The 27,886-nt window shown below is 42.8% G+C and overlaps 1 protein-coding gene across 1 annotated transcript in view; it reads left to right on the top strand.

The window, feature by feature from the left end:
• Positions 1 to 27,886, top strand: part of LOC311245940 (uncharacterized protein) — a gene marked incomplete at its 3' end in the record, with an annotated part of 90,264 nt that overhangs the window by 23,397 nt on the left and 38,981 nt on the right. Inside the window, exons 6-10 of the mRNA XM_084335965.1 lie at positions 3,025 to 3,164; positions 6,759 to 6,862; positions 9,901 to 10,052; positions 20,284 to 20,460; positions 20,643 to 20,937. Of these exons, the coding sequence (XP_084192091.1) occupies positions 3,025 to 3,164; positions 6,759 to 6,862; positions 9,901 to 10,052; positions 20,284 to 20,460; positions 20,643 to 20,937 (868 nt within the window). The remainder of the gene's footprint in view (positions 1 to 3,024; positions 3,165 to 6,758; positions 6,863 to 9,900; positions 10,053 to 20,283; positions 20,461 to 20,642; positions 20,938 to 27,886) is intronic.

Raw genomic sequence — 27,886 nt, 5'->3', positions numbered from 1 at the left:
TCAAATATAATTTTTGCCTATTCACCTGGGGTGTCTCACCTTAACACATTGCCCGCTGGGGGTTATGCCCATCTCATGCCCCTCTCTGCCAGCGCTGTAAGCCTATGGAGATGTTTACCTTCTTTGCAGGGCTATAACTTTAAAAATGTTATTGCAATATTGACATTACTATTAGGGGTGCACCGATATGAAAATTTGCCGCCGATACCGATTGTTCAACTAACACAATCGGTTACTGTATATGTGCACGAGCGCCCATATATGTCACCACCACGTTAACCTGAAACGTGAAATTAAGTACCAACATGGACAAAGTCTCAACCCGTTCATAACAGAGGATCGCCAGCTGCCCCCTACTGGTGCAATGTCAAACCCATTTACTGCACATAATAAACCATTGATAATGGCCAATGGTACCAATACATGCATGATACATCGGTGCACCCCTACTACCTGTCATCATCATCATCACCGTCATCATCATCATCACCACCATCATAATGAATGAGTGAAACACACTACCTGTCATCACACCACCATCACCTTCATAATGAATGAGTGAAACACACTACCTGTCATCACACCACCACCTGGGCTATTTTGTGTGTGTGTGTGTGTATACTGTGTGGGTATACTGTGTGGGTATTGGGGTTGCACGGTATACCGGTATTGGTATAGTACCGCGGTACTAGAGTATTCGAAATTATACTATACTTCGTTTGGGGGAAAAAACAATACTTTATTTATTTTTTATTTTTTTTCATTTATGCATGCGAATGCCTTCCTATTGGAGCACATTTTGCACGGGGCGAACTCTGCTGGCGTTGGCCTGTATAGCTGGCGAGCTATGGTTCTAGCCGGAGCTAGCCAGCCGGAGCTAGCCAGCCGGCGCCGGTCGACGGAGATCCTCACTCCGATTGTCGATGGTTGTGGTGGCCGACGTCGCATGCCGCAGTGGCTCCTGTCAGCGCTGCGGTCATGCCGTCGATGCCAACACTCGCCGGACGAGCCATGCCGGCCCCCGTGACTACAGTTCCTTATACGAGCATTAGAAAATGTCCACAATGCTATTCGCAAGAATAGAAAATAAATTGAAATGCCTAATACCGTAATTCCTCTAATAGTAACCGGGTCTCAAATACAAGCCGGGTCTCTATTAATGGCCGGGTGCGCTCTTGAGCTAAGCAATTATAAGCCGGCCTCCTAATACAAGCCGGGTTACTAATATACTGAGCTGCATACTGAGCTAGTTACTTGATTTCACTTTGAAAACGTTGAAATGACCAGTGACCACCTGTAATTGCACTGTTTACTATTTCATACAGTACTTGGTTTCAATAAATGAACCCAGTACATTTTACTGGGTTCAAACTGACACAAAATGTTGATTTATTCATTATGATCCGTTTGAAAATTTGAAATATAGGCCTCCCTCTTATACAGGCCTCCTCCTAATACAAGCCTGGTACCCGCTACAGTTGAAACAAATACAAGCCGGGGTTACTATTAGAGGAATTACGGTAGCCTAAACTGCCGTGCTGAAAGCTAGTAAACACAGCATCTCTATGGCTTAGTCACAAACGTGATTTATACAGAGACATTTGACAATTGCCCATTAATGGTTCATACATACTGTATAAAGACAACGGAAATCTATTTTATTTTTGTTAAACAGCCTATAATATGACATAACTAGTGATGCACCGATGTGAAAATTGTGGCCGATACCGATAACCGATATTAATATTGCTGTTCTGGCCGATACCGATATTTACCGATGTCGATATCTCTGTATAGAAAACACTTTTTTATGATAATCAAATAAATAGCTATTTTCCAAAACGCATAGTTTTTTTTACTTTTGTAACTTATTTTCAGAAATGACTGATATTTTGAAACTATTTAAGGCCAAAACATGTAAAAAGATTTTTTTTTTTTTTTTTTTTTTTTTTTTTAATATCGGATATCGGCCCTATCTTGATATCGGACCGATACCGATGTGTAAAAAAACGGCCATATCGGCCGATATTATATCGGCGGCCGATATATCGTGCATCACTAGACATAACCTAGTTCTAGATTATGATAGGCTATAATCAGTCTCACTCATCAAAATGTTTTCTAGGTTATTACATCTCAAACTAATTAGGCCCTCTGCTATGACAAATGTATAATAATAATACAACCATACTTTTTCTACCCCTTGAATTTTTTTTAACTACAGAAGTCTGCTGCATTTGGCTCACAGTGACTCCCCCACTCAGAAGCAACCTAACCTCCGCTTTTTTTAGCAGCATATTAAGTACACAAATTAGTCTAAAGATGATAAAAGGCTCAACAGGGCAGTCACAGAGTTCATCTGTATGGACCAAGTTCCAATAAATATACAGTTATGAAAGCTGTGTTCAGAAACCTTGTACAGCAACTGTTTTGAGTGCAAAAAAAGTTCTCCAGCATTTTGAATGCCATTGCTTTTAATTAAATTGATTTATTCTCGTCATTGTTGTGTTCAATACATATATCCCTTATCCGTTTTCTTCTTCATCATCTCCAATATTTCACTCACCATTGCATTGCAGGCTACTATTGTGTGCTCGGGCCAGACTATACCACGGAGCCGGTTTGACTATAGTCTTTTTATGATTTCCCAGAAGTGTTGAGTCCGACATGAGAGACTGAGAGACAGTTTCCAAATGCATTTAATTTTTTAGTAGTAGATTTACTTTAATTGAGTTGCTTTTCAACACATTCAGCCTCAGAGCAGCATCAGGGGTTTTATCCAAAGTTCTTCGAAGTGTACAGAGCTGAAATGCATAAGACTGTGCCTTGCTGTGAGCAATATGCTAATTATATTAAGGTTTCTAAGTAGTACAGGGTTTTAATGAGGTTATAATTAATACATATTTCATTGTCTTTTTAGAGCCAACATTTCCAACAGCCAATAGAGCCAGCTTTTAAAGTATTAACTACTAAACCTGTAAAAGTGTGTGAGAGGTTGATCACGTTTTCTGTTTTTCTTCACAGGGTTCACCCTCAATGAGGGCTACACTACACACTACTTCTCTACTGTCCAGCAGCTCCAGGACTCCAGCATCCTGGAGAGTCAGGCCCTGTCCTCCAGCTACCACCCCCAGAACCTGCTCCATGTCTCCAGTGATGAGGTGGTGAGTGCTCTGCCCCCCCTCCCCCCCCCCTCAGGCTGCCATAGAGCCCATCGCTTTAGAGGCCTCAGCTTTCAGCCTGGTTAACCCTTGTGTTCATGTTTCTGTTACTGACCCAATGTTCACGGGTCTGGTGAACCCACAACATTATTGGTATTTTAAAACAATAAACAATAACAATGAATGTAAACATACTTAATGGATGATAACCTTATCTAAATTACAAGCCATCTAGACAGCATACTGTATAGTTCATATTTACCATTTACCTCTGCTAGATCACATTCATCAATAAAAGTAAATGTGTAAAATAAGAAATAACTATAATCAAGATATGAATGGAATAAATCATGTTTATCTTGAAGTATATAAATGAAACAAGGTGGAGGCACACAGTGAAGCTTGTTTCATTTACTTGTTTTCACCTACAATTTCCACACTTTCTGGTCCAGTGGACCCGAACACCAGGTATGTAATATAAATGTGTAGCACAGACCTGAACACCACAGTGACACAAGGGTTAAAGGCAAACTCTGGCATGGATGTTAGCTAACTCTCCAGAGTATTTCCCTCTCATGAAACATGTGTGCAGCGTTGTCACCAAAACAACCATCATACGGTCCATCGCCTTCTTTCTAGACTCCATTCACTTCCCATTCAACTCCAAATGATATCAAATGAGATTCAGAACATAGTGTATTAGCCGACGTGCCCGCGAGCAGAACGCACTCATGGCACTTTGCGAGCGTCTAGCGGCTTGGGGCTGAATTTTTCGCCGAACATATAATATTTCAGAGCTTAAAGGGGAACTATCTTACTATTTATTTCACTATTTGGGCAATTTTATACAATTCCTGTGAGTCTACAGTATGTAACGCATCTGTAAGGTTAAAAAAATAAATCATTGTTTTGCATTTCTGTATTTCTAGTACTCTAGAGCAGCATTTTCTGCACTTCCAGATTCCAAGCTGTTTTTGGCTGGGCTCCGCCCATACTCCCAATGCGCTTTGAGTGACAGTCACCCACAGTCTGCACTGGGGGGAGAGAGGGCGATAGAGAGATAGAGGGACTAATTAATTTAGCCGCGGGTGGGCATCATCCCACGGGACAATGCATTGGTAACCTGTTTCAAACGACAATATATACCCCTGTGAATATTATTGCGCGAGTGCTGATGCGAGAGAGCGAGAGAGAGAACGAGCGAGCGATAGAGAAAGAGAGGGAGAGATAGAGAGGGAGAGAGAGAGAGAGGGGAAGAGACAGATAGAGAGAGGGAGAGAGAGATATAGAGGGAGAGAGAGAGAAGAGATCCTCCGAGAGAGGAGAGATCCCCCCACACACACGCATTTGCGAGTGTGTGTGTAAATGCTCCGAGACGAGTCGCACCGTATGAGAGCCTCTCTCTCTCTCTCTCGATCTGACTGTCTCTCCCTCTCCCTCTCTATCTCTCGCTGAGGAAGTGTCAGTGACAGGGAAACCGCTTTAGCATTATTTCCACTCGCTCCGTTATTGAGCGAATTGTTGATTGTGGGCGGCCGGTGGCTACAACCACAGAGGGGGCTGAGATATGCAGATCAGCAGCACCTACTTACGTCAGGGAGCGAGTCAATTCTGAATGGCTTGGTTCAGTGCGGGAGGTGCTTGTCTGAGCTGAACTGAAGAAATGGGAGTAGCTAGAGATTTCACATCTAGTCAGTGTTGGTACAACCCCACATTGCTAGAAAACAATGCAAGCCACAGGAAAAGGCCATTTATAAGATAGTTCCCATTTAAGTCTGAATTTACTATTCACTTTCAGAGCTAAAGTCTGAATTTACTACTCACTTTCAGAGCTTAAGTCTGAATTTACTACTCACTTTCAGAGCTTAAGTCTGAATTTACTACTCACTTTCAGAGCTAAAGTCTGAATTTACTACTCACTTTCAGAGCTAAAGTCTGAATTTACTACTCACTTTCAGAGCTTAAGTCTGAATTTACTACTCACTTTCAGAGCTAAAGTCTGAATTTACTACTCACTTTCAGAGCTAAAGTCTGAATTTACTATTCACTTTCAGAGCTTAAGTCTGAATTTACTACTCACTTTCAGAGCTAAAGTCTGAATTTACTACTCACTTTCAGAGCTTAAGTCTGAATTTACTACTCACTTTCAGAGCTTGAGTCTGAATTTACTATTCACTTTCAGAGCTAAAGTCTGAATTTACTATTCACTTTCAGAGCTAAAGTCTGAATTTACTATTCACTTTCAGAGCTTAAGTCTGAATTTACTACTCACTTTCAGAGCTAAAGTCTGAATTTACTATTCACTTTCAGAGCTTAAGTCTGAATTTACTACTCACTTTCAGAGCTTGAGTCTGAATTTACTACTCACTTCCAGAGCTTGAGTCTGAATTTACTACTCATTTTCAGAGCTTGAGTCTGAATTTACTACTCACTTCCAGAGCTTAAGTCTGAATTTACTACTCACTTTCAGAGCTTGAGTCTGAATTTACTACTCACTTCCAGAGCTTGAGTCTGAATTTACTACTCATTTTCAGAGCTTAAGTCTGAATTTACTATTCACTTTCAGAGCTTAAGTCTGAATTTACTATTCACTTTCAGAGCTTAAGTCTGAATTTACTATTCACTTTCAGAGCTTAAGTCTGAATGTACTACTCACTTTCAGAGCTTAAGTCTGAATTTACTACTCACTTTCAGAGCCTGAATTTACTATTCACTTTCAGAGCTTAAATCTGAATTTACTACTCACTTTCAGAGCTTAAGGCTGAATTTACTACACACTTTCAGAGCTTAAGGCTGAATTTACTACTCACTTTCAGAGCTTAAGGCTGAATTTACTACTCTCTTTCAGTCTCTGGAGCATTTGAAGATTGTGGAAGGGAGACTAGCCAGTTGATTCAATCACCTGCCAGGTATTTTTTATTTCTTGCCGGCCCTATTCCAAACTGTTTCAATAGGATGACTTCCCAGATGGTTCTATGTAACAGACCATCTGGCGGTTCAGGTTAGAGTTCTCCTTCAATATGGCAGAAACTCTGAAATGCATATAAATGCACGTGTCTCTATTAAAGATATTCAGATGAAACCGGTTTGCCCTGCCTGCCACACTGCTAGCGTGTCACAGAAAAACTGCATGAGCAAAATCTGTTCACTCTGCCGCCATCTTGATAACGGGGACTAACTAGACCCGACTACCTATCTCCATATTTAATCTCTTGTTTATTCCATATTTGAGGTCACTGGTAAATTACTGACAACACAGAATGGTTAATTTAGTCAGAAAGGGGCAATGTCTTTTTCCCACTTTCTACAGACCAGCTTCTATGCATGTGCCATCCAGTGGTCTCTCCAGTGGAGTCCTTAGTTACCATGGCAACCACTCATTGCACAATTTCTCGCCTTTTAGCAGAGATTGTTATTCATTTTAAACTTCTTTCAAACTCACATTTCACCTCAAAATGCAGTGTTGTAACAAGTAGTTGTTACATTGTTGCCGCCATCTTTAGTGTTTCAGATTGAATTCAAAACGCCTACAGTGATTCGTCTCCGCATTGTTCGACAGGTTTGTTTCACGGTTGATTGATCTCTTTGTGATTGTAGCCCAGCGGCCTCCTCCAGGAGAGCAGTCAAGAAGATCTTCAGCTGTCTGCTCAGACACAAGACTACCAGGAGGACAGTGAGGAAGAGCGCAAGAGAACCTACAGGTCTGCTGCACACTGTCCTCTCACTGTCTCTCATCTGCCCTACTCTCTTCTTCTGTCTCCTCTCTTCCCCCCGTCTCCCCTCCTCTCCCCCCTGTCCTCCTCCCCTGTCTCCCCTCTTCTCTCCTCTCTTCTCTTCTCCTCTCTTCTCTTCTTTTCTCCTCTCCTCTCCTCCCCTGTCTCCTCTCCTCCCCTGTCTCTTATCCTCTCCTGTCTTCTCTCCTCCTCTGTCTCCTCCTGCCCTGTCTCCTCTTCTCTTCTCTTCTCTTCTCTTCTTCCCTCTTCTCCTCTCTTCTCCTCTCCTCTCATCCCCTGTCTCCTCTCCTCTCCTGTCTCCTCTCCTCCCCTGTCTCCTCTCTTATCTTCTCCTCTCCTCCCCTGTCTCCTCTCCTCCCCTGTCTCCTCTCCTCCCCTGTCTCCTCTCTTCTCCTCCCATGTCTCCTCTCCTCCCCTGTCTCCTCTCTTATCTTCTCCTCTCCTCCCGTCTCCTCTCCTGTCTCCTCTCCTCTCTTGTCTCCTCTCTTGTCTCCTCTCCTCTCCTCCCCTGTCTCCTCCCCTGTCTCCTCTCCTGTCTCCTCTCCTCCCTTGTCTCCTCTCCTCTCCTCCCCTGTCTCCTCTCCTCCCCTGTCTCCTCTCCTCTCTTGTCTCCTCTCTTGTCTCCTCTCCTCTCCTCCCCTGTCTCCTCTCCTCACTTGTCTCCTCTCCTCCCCTGTCTCCTCTCCTCTCCTGTCTCCCCTCTTGTCTCCTCTCCTCCCCTGTCTCCTCTCCTCTCCTGTCTCCTCTCTTGTCTCCCCTCCTCTCCTCCCCTGTCTCCTCTCCTCCCCTGTCTCCTCCCCTGTCTCCTCTCCTCCCTTGTCTCCTCTCCTCTCCTCCCCTGTCTCCTCTCCTGTCCTCCCCTGTCTCCTCTCCTCTCCTGTCTCCTCTCTTGTCTCCCCTCCTCTCCTCTCCTGTCTCCCCTCCTCTCCTCCCCTGCCCCCCTCATCTTCTCTTCTACCTCCAGCGCCTTATTTTGTACATAATCTCACACACATCCAAAAAGGCCTGATGCTTTGGTATCTAGCTTGGGGAGACAGTTGTGTTTGTTTATAGATATTGACTAAATGTAAAATAATTTTAAAGGGGAACAACAAACAATGCAGATTTATTTCCGCCATAATCTCACACACATCCCAAAACTCATTAATTTAGTTTGACAGTTATTGAGAGTAAACAAGTTTGAATATGGTCACCAGGGACATTGAATCCTTGTGTTGTATTAATTACCACCCAATTAAATGATAAGGTAGCAGTTCCTACCAAAGTCAAAACTAATTTACTCTCAATAACTGTCAAGAGATAACTGTCAAACTAATTTACTCTCAATAACTGTCAAGAGATAACTGTCAAACTAATTTACTCTCAATAACTGTCAAGAGATAACTGTCAAACTAATTTACTCTCAATAACTGTCAAGAGATAACTGTCAAACTAATTTACTCTCAATAACTGTCAAGAGATAACTGTCAAACTAATTCGAGTCCCTGTGATCATAAATCATAAAAGCTATAAGTTAAAAGGATGTGTATCAGTGATAATAAAACCGTAAGCATGTGATTTAATGTTCTATGCCTTCCGTATGAGGTATTATAATTACTTGCATCTGCAGCCACAGACGGACAGGCTCTGTTGTATTCACCCTCCTACAGGAACACACGCTCAAATACACACAGACTGTACACAGGCATGCACACGCACACACACACACACACGCACAAAGGTGCTGTTTTTCCTTGCGAAACACAAAATGATTTGACCCGTCTTGACCACTTAGGAGCAGGAGGCAGTCACAGACAGGCGCCTGGGGACCAACTCTACTTGATGACAATGGCAGGAATATGTGCCAAGCATGCACGTCTTTTGATATACAGTACTGTATTTAGGAAGCAGATGGTGTTCATTCGGATGCCAGGTTGGGACGCGAGCGAGGTCGAACGCGAGGTATACCGGGACTACGGGACATTATAATGGGTCTTTTCAGCGTTCTCCTAAATATAAAACTGTAGGCGGGGTGGGGCGGTTAGGTGGCCGAGCGGAGATTGCGTTCGTCACCAACCCCGGAGCTGTGAGCTGGATTCGAATCCAGCTCACAGCTCCGGGGTTGTCACCAGCTTGGCTGGCCGTCTGCACTAATACAATTGGCTGTATTAGAGGGTGGGAGAAGCTGGCGGGGTGGGTCCGGGTCGTTGTAAACAGCGACTCCTACAGTTCGGTCGGGGCGCCTGCTAAGCGCGGATAGGACTTGAGGGGGATAGTGTGATCCTCCCACACGCTACGCCCTCTCGATGAGAATCCGCGCTGCCAGGTGAAAAGAAGCGGTGATTGGCTGGACGTGTGTCGGAGGAAGCACGTGGTAGCCTCCACTCTCCCAGATGATCTGACTGTGGGGCCAGGAAGGGACTGGGAATTGGCATACGACTAACATTGGGATGGGAGAAAATCGGAGGAAAATGGAGGGGGAAAAAGACCAAAAAAAAAAAAAAAAACTGTAGGCGGGGTTTACAGCTGGGAGTGCTGCAGTACAGGCGGTTCAGCCTGAGGAACACAACAGCTCCTGTGTGTTTGTCTCTCTGTCTCCAGGTGGTGTAACAGCTCCTCCTGTGTGTTTGTCTCTCTGTCTCCAGGTGGTGTAACAGCTCCTGTGTGTTTGTCTCTCTGTCTCCAGGTGGTGTAACGGCTCCTGTGTGTTTGTCTCTCTGTCTCCAGGTGGTGTAACAGCTCCTGTGTGTTTGTCTCTCTGTCTCCAGGTGGTGTAACAGCTCCTGTGTGTTTGTCTCTCTGTCTCCAGGTGGTGTAACAGCTCCTGTGTGTTTGTCTCTCTGTCTCCAGGTGGTGTAACAGCTCCTGTGTGTTTGTCTCTCTGTCTCCAGGTGCACGTGGTGTAACAGCTCCTGTGTGTTTGTCTCTCTGTCTCCAGGTGGTGTAACGGCTCCTGTGTGTTTGTCTCTCCGTCTCCAGGTGCACGTGGTGTAACAGCTCCTGTGTGTTTGTCTCTCTGTCTCCAGGTGCACGTGGTGTAACAGGGGCTTCAAGAAGTCCAGCCACCTGAAGCAGCATGTGCGCTCCCACACTGGAGAGAAACCCTACAGGTGTCTCATCTGTGGGCGCTCCTTCGTCTCGGCAGGGGTTCTCAAGTCCCACCACAACACACACACAAGTATTCCTTCTTTTTAACATTTCTTTCAGATGTGAAGCGGCTGTGTGACAGGCAACGTCACTAACTCAGTCAGTCGTTCATTCAGTCACTCACTCAGTTATTCACTGGCTGTTCGACCCCCTAGTGGTGGCTGTGGATGTACCTTGTGTGTCCTTGGTATTGAGTGGCTTGATACCAGCTGTGCATGCCATCGAATCATTTGTCTAATCATTATTCATGTTATAAGCGCATGACGCACACCCGCACACGCACACATACACATACACACACTCCCACATACATACACACACAGACATAAATGGGTTATTATTATCTTGACAGCTCTATTATGACACCTGACAACTGAAATAATCCGCTGGCTGACTCTTAACAATTGAAGACATGGGTGTTTTAAAGGGGATGAAGAAGACATATCCATTGAAAACCCTATCGGCCGATATTGGCATTAAAATGTAATATCGGAAAATATCGGTATCGGTTTTCAAAAAAAAATAAAAGAACAAATTCTGATTTTATTTATTGTCAAAAGTATGCATACTGTTATGTTAATTCCACAACAAGACATATGTAATGTTAATTACCTGAAATTATTCCGTTTTTTGGGGGGGAAACCCTGCATATATCGGTATCGGTTGATATCGGTTGATATCGGTATCGGAAATTAAGAGTTGGACAATATCGGTATATCGGTATCGGTAAAAAAGCCAATATTGAGCATCCATACTTCAAAGCCATTCAAAGGGGTGAAAAATACTCTGTGAGACTTGAAAGTTGTTTGAAAGTCGCTAGGCATATGTAATTGAAAACCACTGTACCGATATAAACCCTCTTTGACTCTAGAAGTTCTGCACGGCAAACTTCCACATTCAGTTGTGTGCGCTTGTTATTAACTCCCGGGTGCTCCCGGTTGCTGTGTCAATTTGAGTAATACAGTAATGTTGGCAAAAATAAATGACAGTGATATTCACATGGGTAAATGACCTACGCCTAGCGATTTTCAAGTTTCATGGAGCATATTTTTATTTATTTTTTTAAACTTTATTTTTTTAGCGTTTATCGCTTTTCTGGTCAAGCATGACCGACAGTTGTAGGGTGAAACGGGAGAGAGAGCTGGGGGAGACATTCGGCAAATGACGGCGAGTCCGGGAATCGAACTCGGAGTCAACCAGATCCGTGACGCAGCACGGAGTCCCGCAACGCAGCGCGGTAACATGGTGTGCTACTGGAGCACCCCCATGGAGCATATTTTCAACCCTTTTCAACATCAATGACAGTGTGAAAGTTAGGCTGAGGTCTACCAAGACATTATTTAAAAATAATGATAATAACTTTATACACCTATGCATACAGAATTAGTTAGAGATAGGGGTAGGGCTGGGTTAAAAAAAAACGATTTCCCGATTCTGAATCGATCTTCATTTGAATTAGCGATTATCGATTCATAAAATCCCAAAATCGATTTAGTTTCATCCCCCAATTTAGTCGTTATGCCAATTTCCTTCCTGGTCGTTGCGCGCATTGCCCCACTGTCGGTCTGGGGAGGGTGTAGACCAGGGGTCGGCAATTAAGTTTGGCCTCGGGATAGGAATTTTCCATTGGTTCTCCCAGCCCATGTGACCATTTTTAGCATTTCCATTGGCTATAGTGACAGACATAGATAATGATTGTGGAAATACAACAAATCTACGAAACCACTTACTGAGACATCACCCAGACGTGACATATGCAAAAGCCAATGTTCCAATGAAAAGTACATTCATGTACAGTAAGTGCACAAGAGTCAATTCTTAATGTAAACATTGATATTTTTTACAATGCAACATGTTAGAGGGTTCCTTGAACCATTGAATCGGATTGAATCGACAATCAAATCGAATCGCGACCTTGTGAATTGGAATATAATTTAATCAGAAATCGAATCGATTCGGGACCTTGTGAATCGGAAGCGAATCGTTTTGGGAAATCAGTGGCGATACCCAGCCCTAGATAGGGGCCATCTCTGGTAATGGTGAGGAGTCAAAATTAGACTGGAATGCTCCTTTAACTCATTCAGAGCCATGCCCCTTTGACCATATTAGGGCTAGCGTGCCAATAAGGAAGTCAATGGGAGGACGGGGAAATTTGCGAACACTTAAACTATATCTTAAATTATGGCTATGGGTCTAAAACACCCCTCGCTTATCAATGACTTGCTTGCAGTCAACATGTACGAAACAGATTTTCATTGGTACATTTCCGTTTTATACCGTTTTGAATATGAGTATAGTTTTGGAGATATCTAGTAATTCCAGAGAAATTCCGCGATAATAGCCCTTTACTGGAATACATAAAACACGTTGTCATTTTTCGGCTGATTTATGAATCGTTTTCAAATAAACGCTAGATTATCGATAGTATATGTGTACTTATGCACGCTAGAGAAGCGGGCTGAAAAATCGATTATCCATGCCATGGTCAGCGCTAACGTTACACACACACACACACACACACACACACACACACACACACACACACACACACACACGCTATGATGGCGGAGAAAAAAATATCTGATTAACCCAAGACTGGTAACATAGAGTCCTTACCTCACATCAGATGTTCTGCAAAAAGATTAATCCAATTCCTGATCGCCATTCCAAATATTGATCGCGTTTATTGATCCAACGTTATAGTCCAAAACACATAATCGAAAGCTGCTCCCAGCCTCCCCAGTGAATGTGGTAACAGCTACTGCTTGCCCGAGAAGGGAAACCCCGGGACCGGAGTTATTTTATGATGCAGAGTCCCACCCAATCCAATCCAATGATGTGCAATACCATCCGGGAGACGATAGGCGGCGGTATTTGCCCTTTTCGAGCTCAGACCCATTCCCAATGATAACGTCAGGCTGGATGGATGAAAAATGTATGGATATTGCTAATAAAAGAAACAACGATTACAACCTGAGTTTTCTCGGGTCTTGGCACTCAACGCATGGTGAGTTAACCCGACTAATCTCGTGGTTGGTACTGAATGGGTTAAGGGTCTCAGTATAAGGTCAAGGTCAACTTTATTTCTATAGCACATTTAAAATCAACCGAAATTGTACCAAAGTGGTTTACAATATAAAAACAGAAATACTAAAATAAATACAAAATACAGTATACACACAAGTGTATAAAAATTCATAAAACAATCACGACACGACCAGGGATGTGTGGCTTACCAAGCCTCAGAACGCTAATAAAAACAGGTGAGTCTTCAGCTCTGTTTTGAAACTCTCTAGAGTCTGGGCAGACCTAATTGGCAGTGGAAGACTGTTCCATAGTTTAGGGGCAACTGCCGCAAAAGCTCGTTACCTTTTGTCTTTAGCCTGGACCTCGGGACATCTAAAAGTAACGTATCTGCTGACCTCAGTGCTCTAGCTGGGGTACAAAGATGGAGAAGTTCAGCTACTGAGCAGCCAGACCTTTTAAGGCCTTGAACACAAACATAGCAATCAAATCCTGAAACGAACAGGGAGCCAGTGCAGGGAAGCCAGTTGTCATCTAAAGCGCTTAGAAATGCTTAACATCTAAGTCTAAGATAATTTATATAAAAACTATTGGGTGCCTAAGACTTTTGCACAGTACTGTGTTTTCTATCCACTTTAGAATACACACAGACACACACTACTGTGAGAAAATTATAATAATTTGTATTATCATCAATGTTATAACATCCTACTGGTAAAAAAAACACTGTAAAGGTGTGTGGGCATCATGTGTCTTTCAGTGCCAGCCATTAGACGCAGTCCTCTGTAGCAACGCCACCGCTAGATAGATAGGGATCTGTCACCTTGTTTGTAGAGCTATAACTATATTCTATATTATAGCTATGGATACAATACTATGGCCCATTTGACATCACCTATCTATCGTTCAATATGTGAATTTCTTTTCCATCCATACGTTCCAGTGTTATACCGTGGTGAATATAAGTATGGTTTTAGAGTGGTCTGGGGTAATTCATGAAATGCTGAGTTATAGCCCTATACATCAATTCCACTATAGACTTTGCCATTTCCTGCCTGTACACGCTATTATTCCGAAATCAGATCTATATCATAGGTATTATGTTCCATCATGAATGCATGAAAGGGGGGGGGGGGTCGTTTCTGATTATTTGATTGTCAGTAACGGCATTCGTATTGAACACTAAAAACGCGTATCAGCCCGATCGGTATAAAAGCATTGCAGGATCAAGCAAACATTTACGTCAGATCGTTCTTACCTGTGATCGGGAGTATTCCAAAAATAATATTCCAATTGTTTTATCGCCATCTGGTACATCCAATGTCCATTTGGCCCACGGCATAACCCACCACAACATATGGATTGGGGATATTTGACGCGCTTCAATGGAACCAGGAGAACGGCTGCCCTTGCCCGACAAGGAAACATGAAACCGGAGACGTTTGGCCATTACACAGGCCAGGATACAAGGTTACAAAGTGTGGTCGATACCGCCGTCTAGTGGGATGCGGCCGGTATTGCATCTTGGCGACCTCAGACTCATTCCCTATGGTAACAACAAGCTCCCTGGGTGGATAATGAATAAAATATAGAAAAAAAGGAAAAACAACCCAGAAACGTTGAACTGAACGACTTAGGCCCAGAAACGACTTAACTCGTTTTTGGCACCCAAAGTGTTAAATATATATATATATATTTACTTTTTAATTGCATGAAACATTATGAAGTATTCTCTCATGCCGCTTTTCCACGGTCTGCATGGTACTACCTACTCGACTCGGTATTAGCCTCCCCCCCCCCCCCCCCCCCCCCCCCCCCCAATAGAGGATTTCTAAGCTAGCTATGAAGCTATGCTATGCAATGCTAATGGTTAGAGTTTCAAGTTTCAAGTTTCTTTAATAGTTGTCGTACAGAATACTTTTATACAAAATGCTTCTTACTGTTACGCTCCAGAGACTGTGCAAGACAAGATAAGTATGAAATAAAATAACATAGTATAGCATGTAAATTAGAAGTAAAAAAAATGAGGTCACAGTGTTCAGTTTAGACATATGTACAATGTTCGATGCAGCATAGACGTAACTGAGTTACCATATAATATACAATACTGTGCAGTGTACTAATATACAATACTATATAGTGCAAGGCAGAAATGGGATGAGGTGCAATTTAGGTACAATTTACAGTAGGTGTACGAGTTGTAGTGCAAATCCTTTATCAATAAATATAAAGTGTGTTTGTGTGATCTAAAGTGTGGAGAGTGGGTGCTGCAGTGTGTTGTTTGTTTGAGTGAGTGTGTGCGTGTGGGTGTGTGTGCTGTGTGCATTTGATGGTTGTTGCATAGTGTTTATTGTTCGTTTAGCAGCCTGATGGCCTGGGGATAGAAGCTTCTTCTGAGTCTTTCTGTGCTCGCCTTAAGACTCCGGTATCGCTTGCCTGACCGCAGTAGTTCAAAGAGGCAGTTGTTCGGGTGGCTCGAGTCCTTAATAATTCTCTTAACCTTCCCCTTGCACCGCTTGTTGTAAATGTTCTGGAGGGTGGGAAGCCCCCCTCCAATTGTGCGTTCGGCTGAACGTGTCACTCTTTGTAGTCTGCTACGGTCTTGTGCAGTGCTATTCCCAAACCAGGAGGTGATGTTGCCGGTCAGGATGCTCTCTATTGTACATGAGTAGAAGTTCCTAAGGATCTTCTGACTGACTTGGAACTTCCTTAGGCACCTGAGGAAGTAGAGGCGTTGTCGTGCCTTCTTCACAACACTGTCAATGTGTGTGGTCCATGTCAAGTCCTCGGATATGTGGGCTCCGAGGTACTTGAAAGGCTTGAAAGGCTACTATTTTTTTGAACCAGTTTGTCCACCTCGGAGCCTCCATATTCCATTGCCGTTTCTGAATAAAACACGTAGGGCTAACGTTTAAACTCTCTAAACTCTATTCACTTCTCTCGTATCCCAGGGGCGTATCTAGACCCAGCACTCTACTGGGGCACAGAGGGGCACAGAAGTATATGAAATATTTTTTTGCCGGTTTTGGCCGGTTTTTGGGCGAAAATGGGTGGATTTTGTAACTATTTTTTTTTTTACTTTATTTCGGTTTTAGGATTAGGTTAGGGTTATGTTATTTAATTATTTTGGGGAGCCAGCCCCCCAAACTCCTGAAATGCATAGAAATCTATGAAATAAATAAAACAATCTGACATTTATATTAAAAAGAGCTAGCCCGGGGGGGCAGGTGGCGCACGGAGATTACGTTCGTCACTGGATTCGCCTGTTCGAATCCAGCTCCCGGCGTTGCTATCAGCTTGGCTGGCCTCTCACACTGATACAATTGGCTGTATCAGGGGGTGGGAAAGCTGAAGGGTGGGTCCTGGGCGTTGTGGACAGCGACCCCTACAGTTCGGTCGGGGCGCCTGCTCAGCAAGGGTTGGAACTAAGGAGAGATAGTGTGGCCTCCCACACGCTACACTCTCCCTGGTGAGAACCTGCGCTGCCAGGTTGGCCTGCCCCAGGCTGCACATGCGTCGGAGGAAAGCATGTGACAGTCTCCGGTCTCCCGGACCAACAGTAGGGGAAAGTACGCAACAACCAGGAAGGGTGGGATGGGAGAAAAATCGGGAAAAAGATCGGGAAAAAGGAGGGGAAGAAAGATAAAAAAAAAAAAAAAAAAAAGCTAGCCCCACAAACCCCTAAAATACATAGAAATCTATGCATTTTGGAACAGTTACTATATATATAGTCAAGAAAGCAACTAGTCATACTTAAAGTTTAAAGTGCTTTACTTGCATTGAACATTGAACATTGAGGAGACATCATTAGAAAGCACAATGTATGTTTCCATAGTTACGCAGATGACACACAATTGTACATCTCCGCTGAACCAAATGATCACACAGCTATAAACTCCATTTCCGCCTGTCTCTTAGCAATAAACAAATGGACGACGAACAACTTCCTAAAATTAAATGAGGGCAAAACTGAAATCCTACTAGTCGGTCCTATAACAAAAAGAGAAATGTTACAGAGCAATATGGGGCAACTTACTCCTTGGATCAAACCCGAAGTTACAAGTAAGTAACCTACACTGGCTTCCGGTAACATTTAGAATTGATTTCAAGGTCCTCCTCCTTATATACAAAGTATAAACATTGCGATCATCTATACTACTGGTCTATTGAAGGTTCCAAGTCACAGTATAAAGAAAATCGGGGATGCAGCCTTTGCTAACTATGCACCAAAGTTATGGAACACACTACCTATGGACATTAGGGAAGCTAGATCTCTTAATATTTTCAGAAATAAGCTAAAAACGTACCTCTTCACCATAGCCTTCTAATACACCCCGCTGTTGATTGTACTGTAGCACTATTTTACTCTGGCCATTCTATTGCATAATTTTACTATCTATTCTACTATTCTATTATTGCACTGTATTATTGGTGTGCAAACCAGTCAACTTACAAAAAAGAGCCTGTTGGAGGATTTCAACAAGATAAATGCGACAACAGTGCAAAATATTTCACTATATTTCAAAGTGAAGTAAAAAATATTATAATAATTATTTGATCATGTTAAATGATCATTTGATCATGTTAAAAAAGGGGAAAAAAAACATTTGTTTAATAAATAAATAAAAATAAAATAAAAAAGGGCCCTACTGATAGTGGTCTAAATACGCCGATGTCGTATCCTCCAAACAATAACAAACCTGTGGCACCGACTCTCTGTCTCTGGGTGTGTGTGTATGCATGTGTGCATGTGCGTGTACGTGATGTAAATTGGGCGAGTGTGTGTGACTGTGAGAGGGAGAGAGGAAAGCGCTGCGCCAAAGTAAGTCTCATGTCAGCCGCGGCGGCTTAGAAACTGACGTGAGGGTTTGTGCAAAACATCACGATGTCCACGATACGTTTAAAAAGTGTATCGTGAATGAACTGTACCCGATATTTATTTAATATCGTCATATCGCCCACCCCTACACTATGTATCCGAAAGGTGCAATGAAGCTCGTCAAGAGTAGAAGCAGTGTGGACGTGACACTTGACAGGCTAGATGCTAAACTAGACATGGAAAGCTGAAAGAAAACAGCGCCAATATCTTTTTCTCAACCTAATCTCATCAATTGTCACCATGTTTTATGTTTATGTTGCAAATCTGGATAGTGGATAGTTCACAAGGAAGATATTCTTCTTCTATTATATGTGTCGGCCAGGGAGGATTCTGCCCTGATCTGCACCCTAGTGGATAGACTTTTCAATCCTCCAGGTACACGCAAAATAGTATGTGAACAATGCCGTTCACAACGCAGCCGCTTGTCTACTCGTATGCACAGTTAAAAGCAAGTATACCGAGACCCTGAGCCCACGTTCCCCCTTGTGAATCGTGCATGCAGTGTTGTCACCAAAACAGTTTTCATACGAGTATCTACCCTCTTTCTAGACACCATTCACTTCAACTCCAAACAAAATCCAATGAGATTCAGAACTTAGTGTCATAACATACCGTAATCTATGGAGGAGATTTGTCTTGGCATGAAGCATTAAAAACCCATTATCTTGAGAAAGAAGAGTAGTTCCAAATTATGAGCCTTTTCGAATGCACGCATTCAGGAAGTCCTCCGCTGGTGGAAAGTGGCACAAAGCAATGGGCTTTTAATATTTCATAACGCATGGCCGTGCATTTTGTTTACGCATAAATATCATCAACGGATTACGCTGCTATGCTAATCTCTATACTCTATGCTAATAGCTAGGCTAAACTTAAATTTTGATATAATTTGGACTTGAATGGGAAGCGAATGGCATCTGGATCAGGTTGTGGAATAAACCACACAATCATTGTGGCGCACTTCACCAAAAAAACAATGCTGATTTATTTTGCACATAATCTCTACACCCAAAAACTCTACACAGCCACAACTGAGAAAGAGAACTGGAAAATGGGCTTAAAGGGAAAATCCACCCTAAAACAGATTTTACATTATTTACATTTAGTTCATATCTATACACAAACACAACTGTCTCCAAACTGGAAACCAGAACGTCAAGACTTGAATTTGTGACATCATCAGGTGACACTTTTGGAGTTGGTTCATTGGCAGTGAATTGTTGACTTTGTGGGCTCATCGAATTTCCGTTTGAACTATTTCATCCAAAAAAGTTGTATTTTAAAAGTTGCAGTTGTTACAACTATTCACTCTCTGTAGAGCAGCTCTGGAATCTTGTCTCTTGATGACGTCATCACTAGAGTCTTGTGTCTCTCTGGTGTTCAGATTAAAGGTAGAATCTGTAATGCCGTCAACCAGTGACCGACCTCTAGGCAAAATAGCCCTGCTTGGTATTACACATTGTTTACATTTTATGTTTTGGTCTGATGTGATGAGCCCCTGTTTTTTTTGCCATTAGGCTGTGATCACATTGGACATCCTTTTGAACACATCTGTGCCTTTTTTCTACTGTTTTCAATGGTTTTGTTGCGACAGGCGCACGTCTCCTCCAAACTATGTGCGTCGTGTTTTTGAAGCAACGCTTTTTCAGGCACACTCAGTTAAAAAAGTAAAAACTTTAGCCACGGAGCACAACAACGTCAATGTCACCTTCTTGGCGGACCAATCAAACCAACCAGGGGGGAGATTACAAATCTGAGGTGTCGGAAGAGAAATCGACAGCAAAACAAACCAATTGATAATGGAGGAGAAGCTAATGTTGTCAGTTTCTGACAAACCTTGTTTGTACGACCAGGTCTTACCACGACCGGGATATGAACAGCAACGCCTGGAGGGCTGTGAGCAGTATTGTATGTACATGTAACGTTAGCTGAGGCAACGGTTGTCTGTGGTATCACTCATTGCGCCCCGTGCACGCCCTTTTTTGAGCGCACGAAAAAGGGCGTCCAATCTGATCACAGCCTCATGCACCCAGTCACTGGAACCCACTCCTGAATGTTGTGCTCCAACCTTCAAACGTTTTTAAGTTTAATATAAATTTTTAACTAGTATGTCCAAACATGAATGTTATCTTTTCTCCGTTGTTGCTTCTATTCTTTTTACATGTATATTTTAATATATTTTATATATTTATATGTTTGCATGATTATTATTATTATGATGTTTGATGATGTTATTATTATTCTTTTCTTTACTTCACTCTTTTGTGAAGCACCACGGGTTACTCAGTGTGTGGTATAATGTAATGCTGCTGCTATACAAATAAAACATGCCTTGATGTCAACCTCCGTCCCCCTCTGACAGGAGTGAAGCCGTACAGGTGTAACGTCTGCGACGCCATGTTCACCACCAACGGGAGTCTGAACCGTCACATGATCATACATGTGAAGTTATACAGGTGCTGCATCTGCGAAGAGAGCTTCAGGACCAACCTGATCTGGAAGAAACACATGAAGAAGCAGCACTCTGTGGAACAGCGAGGTGTGGAGACCGCAACACGTCGGCACTGATCCCCCTGCCTGCTAGATACTGTAGAGAGATGGATGGATGGATGGATAGACAGGCGGGCAGATAGACAGACCGATGGACACTCACTCACTCACTTACTCGCCCATTTATTAAGTCTATAATAATAATTGTCCCTCCTCTCTCCCTTCCCTCAGTGGTAGGTCTTGAAGTGTTTGAGGTTGAAGATGACGATGAGGATGGGGACCAGAGAGCGTGGAAGAGGAGAGGGATGAACATCATCACCTTCACAGAGGAACAGGCAGCGGAGCTGGCCAAGGACCCTGGCGACGAGGCCTCTGTGTCTGAGAGAATCCTGGCCCAGTCTGCGGCCGAGAGGGACCGCGTCAGTGAGATCAAAGACAAGGCCGTGGAACTGGACACGGAGCCCAAGTTTGCCAACTGCTGTAACTTTTGTCCCAAGAGCTTTAAGAAACCCTACGACCTCCTCAGGTGAGTGAGTCCCTCTTCATCAGTGGTGACGAGCTGATCAATACCACCGCTAACGAGTGATGCATCAATACCACCGATAACGAGCGATGCATCAATACCACCGCTAACGAGCGATGCACCAATACCACCGCTAACGAGCGATGCATCAATACCACCGCTAACGAGCGATGCACCAATACCACCGCTAACGAGCGATGCACCAATACCACCGCTAACGAGCGATGCACCAATACCACCGCTAACGAGCGATGCACCAATACCACCGCTAACGAGCGACTAACGAGCGATGCACCAATAATGAGCGATGCACTGATAACGAGTGATGCACCGATACCACCGTTAACGAGCGATACACAGATACCACCGTTAACAAGTGTTGCACCGATATCTCCGATAACGAGCGACGATGCACCGATAATGAGTGATGCACCGATACCACTAATAATGAGTGATCCACCGATACCATCAATAATGTGCGATGCACCGATAACGAGTGATGCACCGATACAACCGATAGCGAGCGATGCACCAATAACGAGCGATGCACCGATACAACCGATAGCGAGCGATGCACCGATAATGAGCGATACACCGATAACGAGCGATGCACCGATAATGAGCGATACACCGATAACGAGCGATGCACCGATAATGAGCGATACACCGATAACGAGCGATGCACCGATACCACCTATAGTCAGAGTAGTATGGCTTTGGTTGCATGCAGGTAAACAGCTTGTGTGGGGAGCAAAAGCGGCAGAACCCATTGGCTGAAATGTCGTCTGATTCTAAAAACCTACAAAAAGTATTGATGTATGTGTGTTGTGTGGAGAAACGTTTGAGTAATAAAATAAACAAATTGCTTAAACAGTTTTACACAATTTCCTTTGAAAATATTATAAGAGTTGGTTGCTAATCGGACTGTAAACAATTACCGGTGCACGGAAGAGGAAGTCTTGGCCTGGATTTTGGGAATCAGCAGCCAGCAGCTACACCGGAATCGCAGAAACATTGGCAGTGGCCCCCAGGGGCTAAATAGTAGTCAGTAAATAAAAATTACTACATCAGATCAGTTCTGACATTGTGGCTTTGATGAGTATATTCTGGGTGGAGCTGTTTGTCATGGCTTTAATGATAGAATTCCTCAGTGGAGCTGTTTGTCATGGCTTTAATGATTGAATTCCTCAGTGGAGCTTTTTGTCATGGCCTTAATTATTGGTTTTGGTTTTAAACTAAAAGTTTCCTTGACAACAAAAATTATCTGCTGGCAACTTCATGCTCATGTATTGTGTTTTCAGTCGTGTCTTGTAAAAAACAATGAAAAGGTATTTCCGTACTCTGCAGAATTCTGTATCTGGCCAGGCCACTTTCATCACTTGTGTGCGGGAGCTTAGAGGACTGTATATAATTATCACCTTAGGGGGTGTGGTAGGATGCCTTAACTCTTAAACTAATTGTACCAAATACACAACTGAGTGAATAACTTAAAATGGAGTCACCTAAACTAGAAAGAGCGAGGAAACTGTTTGAATCATAATGCTTTTATATAAGCAAAAAAGGGGAAAAAGATACATACAAAAATATTGTTATCACATTACACAAAGCCTAATTAAATACTATTACTAAATTTAGATGGGCGCCCAAATAGTTCTAATAAAGTGTTCTGGCCAAACGTTGCCGCGGTTACCACTGTGACAGAGGAACAATTCCCTCTGCAGGATGAGAGAGATGGAGGTGATGAGGAGTAGTAGACCGCTGCGTGTTGATGAGGGCGGGAAGACGCTGCCCGGTCCAATAGGCGCCACCAGTCTGCTCCTGCAGACCAGATGCTCCGCTGTGGTGGATCGAGTGTCTCCCTCCGCTCCGTGGTGCTGCACGGCGCAGGCCGACAGCTGCTGCAGACACGCTGGTCCCCTCTGTACCACAGGCTACTGCTATGGCTACTTCTTAGGACTAGTTGTGTCCTTTTACAGCGACACAGACACTATCTAAATGTTCTCTGGTCTGTGTTATATATCGACTGATATGTCCAGTATAGAGCAGCTATCGAAGCATGAGCCGAATCTACTTTAGGTATTAGCGCCGAGCTAGCTAGCTTCGGCTAACTGGTAACGATAGATGGGGAATCCTATAGTCCGCTGTAATATGCTAATCCCAGACGTTTACTAAACATCAAATTAGCTGGGTACTAAAACTCACTCTCTCTTGGTGGTATAATGTCCGCTTGGTAAGCCACTTTACATACTTGGTCACCGTCAAACTATAACGTTAACGAGAGCAACGCTGTGTGTACGTCCGCTCTCTTGCGTGTCCGGTCAAGTTCAACGTCAACAACTCATAGAGAGGAAGTGACGCAGATACGAGGGAACACTACCACCTCTGGCCCACTAGATGGCAGCACCGTCATATAACCTGAGATGCCATCAATAGGCAGACAGTGTAACATTATGTGGTAAATAATAACTTAACTCCCACATATTAAACAGGTTGGTGAACTTAAAGGGGGATTATTTTAGGTCTAATTTTACCTAATTGCAGACCCTTCAGCACAACTTGTATTGTTGTAACTACCTGAAGGGCAGAGAAGTAGTCTTGTGACAGAAGCACCACCGGCTTGAATCCCTAACCGGCAGGGAAACCTGATAGATGGTAGGCCGAGTCTGTCTAAAGTGAACTTGATTGATCCATGTTGGCAGACTACACAATTCTTTGTGTGATATCTAGTTATTATGTTGAGTCAAAATACGTTTGTTGGCCAGCCGTCTGTTGGTCATCGGTGTTCGTAATCTTACATTTAAATTAAATGTTTGCTCATGCATATCTTTGGACACCTCTAGCTGATAAACCAATCAGGATACAGAAACGGGATTTCGGGACCCCAAAATTGTCAACAAGAACAACGGAGAATGGATCTGACTGGAACGCTAGCTGATTATACACAACATGAGACAGTAAATACTATTGTAATAAAACGTTCAAAACTATCTTCAATTTGTGTATTGTTTTGTTACTATATAAGATTGTATTTCGCACTGTATTAACCATAACGACGTCACAGATGAGCTTTAGATGGTTAACGTGATATTAACGTTAGATCTATCCGACCTAAATACTATTGTAACTGAGGGGTACAATTCCCTGACTGTATTACTAGATATGATACTTACTACCACTACCTTTGTACTTTATATTCGGCCACCCAGTACTCGGCATAAATATATTATGATAAACACTCTCACGTAGATGAAACGGATCCAACACAAATGTACGAAGTCGAAGTATGTATTTATTCCTACACAGCAATGGTGTGTAGAGCAAGCACTTAATCACTTAATTACATTTATGAATTGAAATAGTATGCACTTTTATGGCAAAGAGTATTCGTCGGTATATCAATAGAGAATGTCCAATCTCTGATGGCGCAGGTGGTAAATATACGACCTGGAATAGTTAAGGAATAACAGCAATGATACTTTAATGATTATAAGACTGGATACACTAGGGGGGTTAATCCGGTCGCTTGTAAGACAACAGGAGTAGGAGGGGGGGGGGGGGTAGAGTCTGGCTGCCTCGTCCGGCTAAGGGTATCCTGGGTGAACCCACAGTAGTGCAGTTCAATGCGCCAGCGATCCTTGGACCACAGATGAAAGCAGCTGGACTCTCTGTGGGCCGGCTCTCTCCGGTCCACGGAGGAGAGACGTGAAGCGACCTCGTCTTGCAGAGCGCCTCCTCACCTTGCGTCCTCTCCAGGGGGGGGGGTTCCAACACACGGCAGTGTCGGGGGTCTTTATCCATGGAATAATCACTGTACACAAAGCATAATCCGTGCCTGGGAAGGCGGGCTGTCGTCGGTCAGATCTAGCCTGGCATAGAGAACAGAATGTTGATTTTTTGATCAAGTTTCTTTATTAGTTGTCATACAGAAGTACAGAATACTTTTATATAAAATGCTTCTTTCTGTTTTGCTCCAGAGATTGTGCTAGATAAAAATAGATAAGTATAAAATAGAAGTCAAGTACGTAGACAAGTGTTCAATATATACATACAATGTACAATGCAGAGTAGAAAAGTAACTGAGTTACAATACAATATACTATACAGTACAATGCAGAAATGGGATGAGGTACAATTTACAGTAAGGTGTAATGAGGTATGGGTTGTAGTGCAAATTCTTTGCCAATAAATATAAAGTGTGTTTAGGTGTTCTAAAGTGGGTGCTGCAGTGAGTAGTTTGTTTAAAGTGAGTGTGTGCATGTGGATGTGTGTGCTGTGAGTGCATTTGATGGTTGTTACATAGTGTTATTGTCATTTGTATGTGTGTAATGTGTAACTAGTACAGTGAGAAGGCATTTGGCGATTTCTTTAAACGTCTCCTAACAGATGAGGTGGACTTCCATGCTCCTGTAAAAAAGATGAAACTCAAAACCTTCAAGGACACAGCAACATCAAGTGTTACCAAGGTGAGAGGCAAGGAGATGGCCCTGAAAGCAGACCGAGACCTCTTCGCCAGGCTTATAGTGGTGGGAACAGTCAGGAAGATTGACATCGGGGAAATGTTAGTCTACAGTCTGGGACCCTTCCCTGCAGCCATAGCGAACATGGATGGCTCTATGGTGAAAACTGATAAAGCCAAGTTAATGCACTTTCTCAAGGGATCAGTAAATCCACCCGCCACAGTTGAAGTCCCTGATGGCTCAACCTGGGTGTGTGATGCAATGGCTCTGATACAGGCAATGAAACCTCAGGATACATTTGGAAGATTTGCAAACTGCGTACTATTGAACCTCATCAACCCAGCCAAAGCAAGTAAATCCAAAGTGGTGCATTTTGTCCCCGACACGTACAAAACACTGAGCATAAAGAACGCAGAGAGAAACCGACGAGCAGCAAGAGGATGTCAGCTGACTACAATATATTCAGCTGACCAGAAAACACCAAAACAATGGTCCAAGTTCTTAGCTTGTGGCGAAAACAAAGAAAACCTACAGCAATTTCTATTTGAGACATGGTCAAAATCCAGCAAAGAGGTAATGCAAGACATCACGTTGATAGTTGGACATGGGTCTGAGTGCCATGTCATCAGAGTCAACAGCAGTGGCACAGGGGTGGAGGTGTTACCACTACAAACACTGTTCGCAATACAGGAGGAAGCAGACACCCGACTATTGCTTCACTGTGCTCATGCCTCTCAATACAGTTCCCATGTGGTGATCAGCAGTCCAGAGATTTCTTCGAGATTGACTGGATGTCACTTCCTCCAGCCCCAGTCGCAATCCTGGAACTTGTATACTGCTCCTGCAAAAAAACACAATGCATGAAGGGGCGATGCACATGCAAATCAAACAACCTACCATGTACAGACATGTGTCTGTGTTTGGACTGTCAGAACACTGTATCCTAAGTTTTCACTGGAGTTTTTTTTCTTCTTTTTTTCATATATTTTATTTCTTTTTTGGAAGATAGGCACAGGTACAGGCATACAATGCACATTGTTGGTTCCAGCTATCTATTGTTTGATAGTTTGCACCATTTAATCTAGCTGTAGAAAGCTCCATTGTTACAACATCAGCTAATAACTGTTTCCAGTGATTAAAGGGTAGAGAATGTGGAGCTTGCCATCAAAGCGCCAATTTTTTTTTTCAGCAGTACTTCCTGCCAGCCAAAATCGTCTCTGAACAATACTTAAAGCTAAAGAATCATCATCATTAAGGAGCAGTAATTTGGGACAACAGGGAATATGTTTTTGTAATACATGTTACTGTTAAAATAAATAACATGTTATTTTCACACTTGTTATTGTGTTATAAATGTTGATTGATTGATTGAAAACGTTATTAACAGATTGCAGAATGGGTACAGTACAGTACAGCTCAATACACACAATTGTTAATGGGATGCAGACCAGAGAAAGACTTTCATCTTGTTTACATCAGGGTCCCCTATTTTCAATTCATCATAACATATTACATACATGACATACAGATAGACAGTAAACAACAGCACAGGGACCATCCAATATCAAACTATTGTTAATTGTTATATTGGAAGAGTATATTTATGAGACAGTATATTTTGTACATATGTAACGGTTGTGACGACGTCAAATTTCTAACGTCACAGGCAACAACACAGACCCCTATTACCATAGTGTAACACACAGCAAGAATGTGAAACAAGTTACTATTATTAGTATTGGGTTAGAGTTGTTTGATTTACACTAACGTAATGTTAGATTGCTATCTGAGAAAGTTAAAATGCTAACGTAACGTTAGTCTTTGTGAGCTGGCTACAACATTTTCCAATGTGTAATCGGACGTCAAAACGGACTGCATATAAACTGCTGATGACTCATAACTTCCTATCACGTTTGAATAATGCTGTAAAGTTAAGTAAAAATGCATTTCAATAGTAATAGTAATGAATTGAGAGCTTACCGAATGCAGAGCTATCCAGTCTTGTCAACAGACGAGTAGCAATATTTACTTCCTGGTTCCAGGGCTTGAAGAATGTCATTGGGAGAAATCAAGTCACCTGACGTTGTAACGCGTTTTGATTGGTTCCGCAGCAACGCCCCTTTTCACAAACGTAGGTCGTTTTTATCTTATCAACACATTAATTTTCATAAAGATATGACCCAAAAACCGTTGCCAACAAACGGAAATGTGTTATTATAGTATATTATGTAGTTCATATTACAATAACATATACTCTGTAAAACCAGATCAATCATTTCATTAACGGAAGCCTCTAGAGACCTTCGGCCTCCCATCTATGAGTGTGGGAAGTAGCGTTGAGAGAAAGAAAGAAAGAAAGAAAGAAATGAGACACAAAATTGCTGAACTTAAAGGAACATGCCAACATTTTGGGAAATTAGCTTACCGTCTTACATTTACATTTACATTTAGTCATTTAGCTGACGCTTTTATCCAAAGCGACTTACAAGTTCTGT

Source organism: Notolepis coatsorum (assembly GCF_963971535.1).
Source record: "Notolepis coatsorum genome assembly, chromosome: 19".
NCBI classification, from domain to species: Eukaryota; Metazoa; Chordata; class Actinopteri; order Aulopiformes; family Paralepididae; genus Notolepis; species Notolepis coatsorum.
The sequence above is the reverse complement of the archived record's forward strand: the minus strand, read 5'-3'. Positions and strand labels throughout refer to the sequence as shown.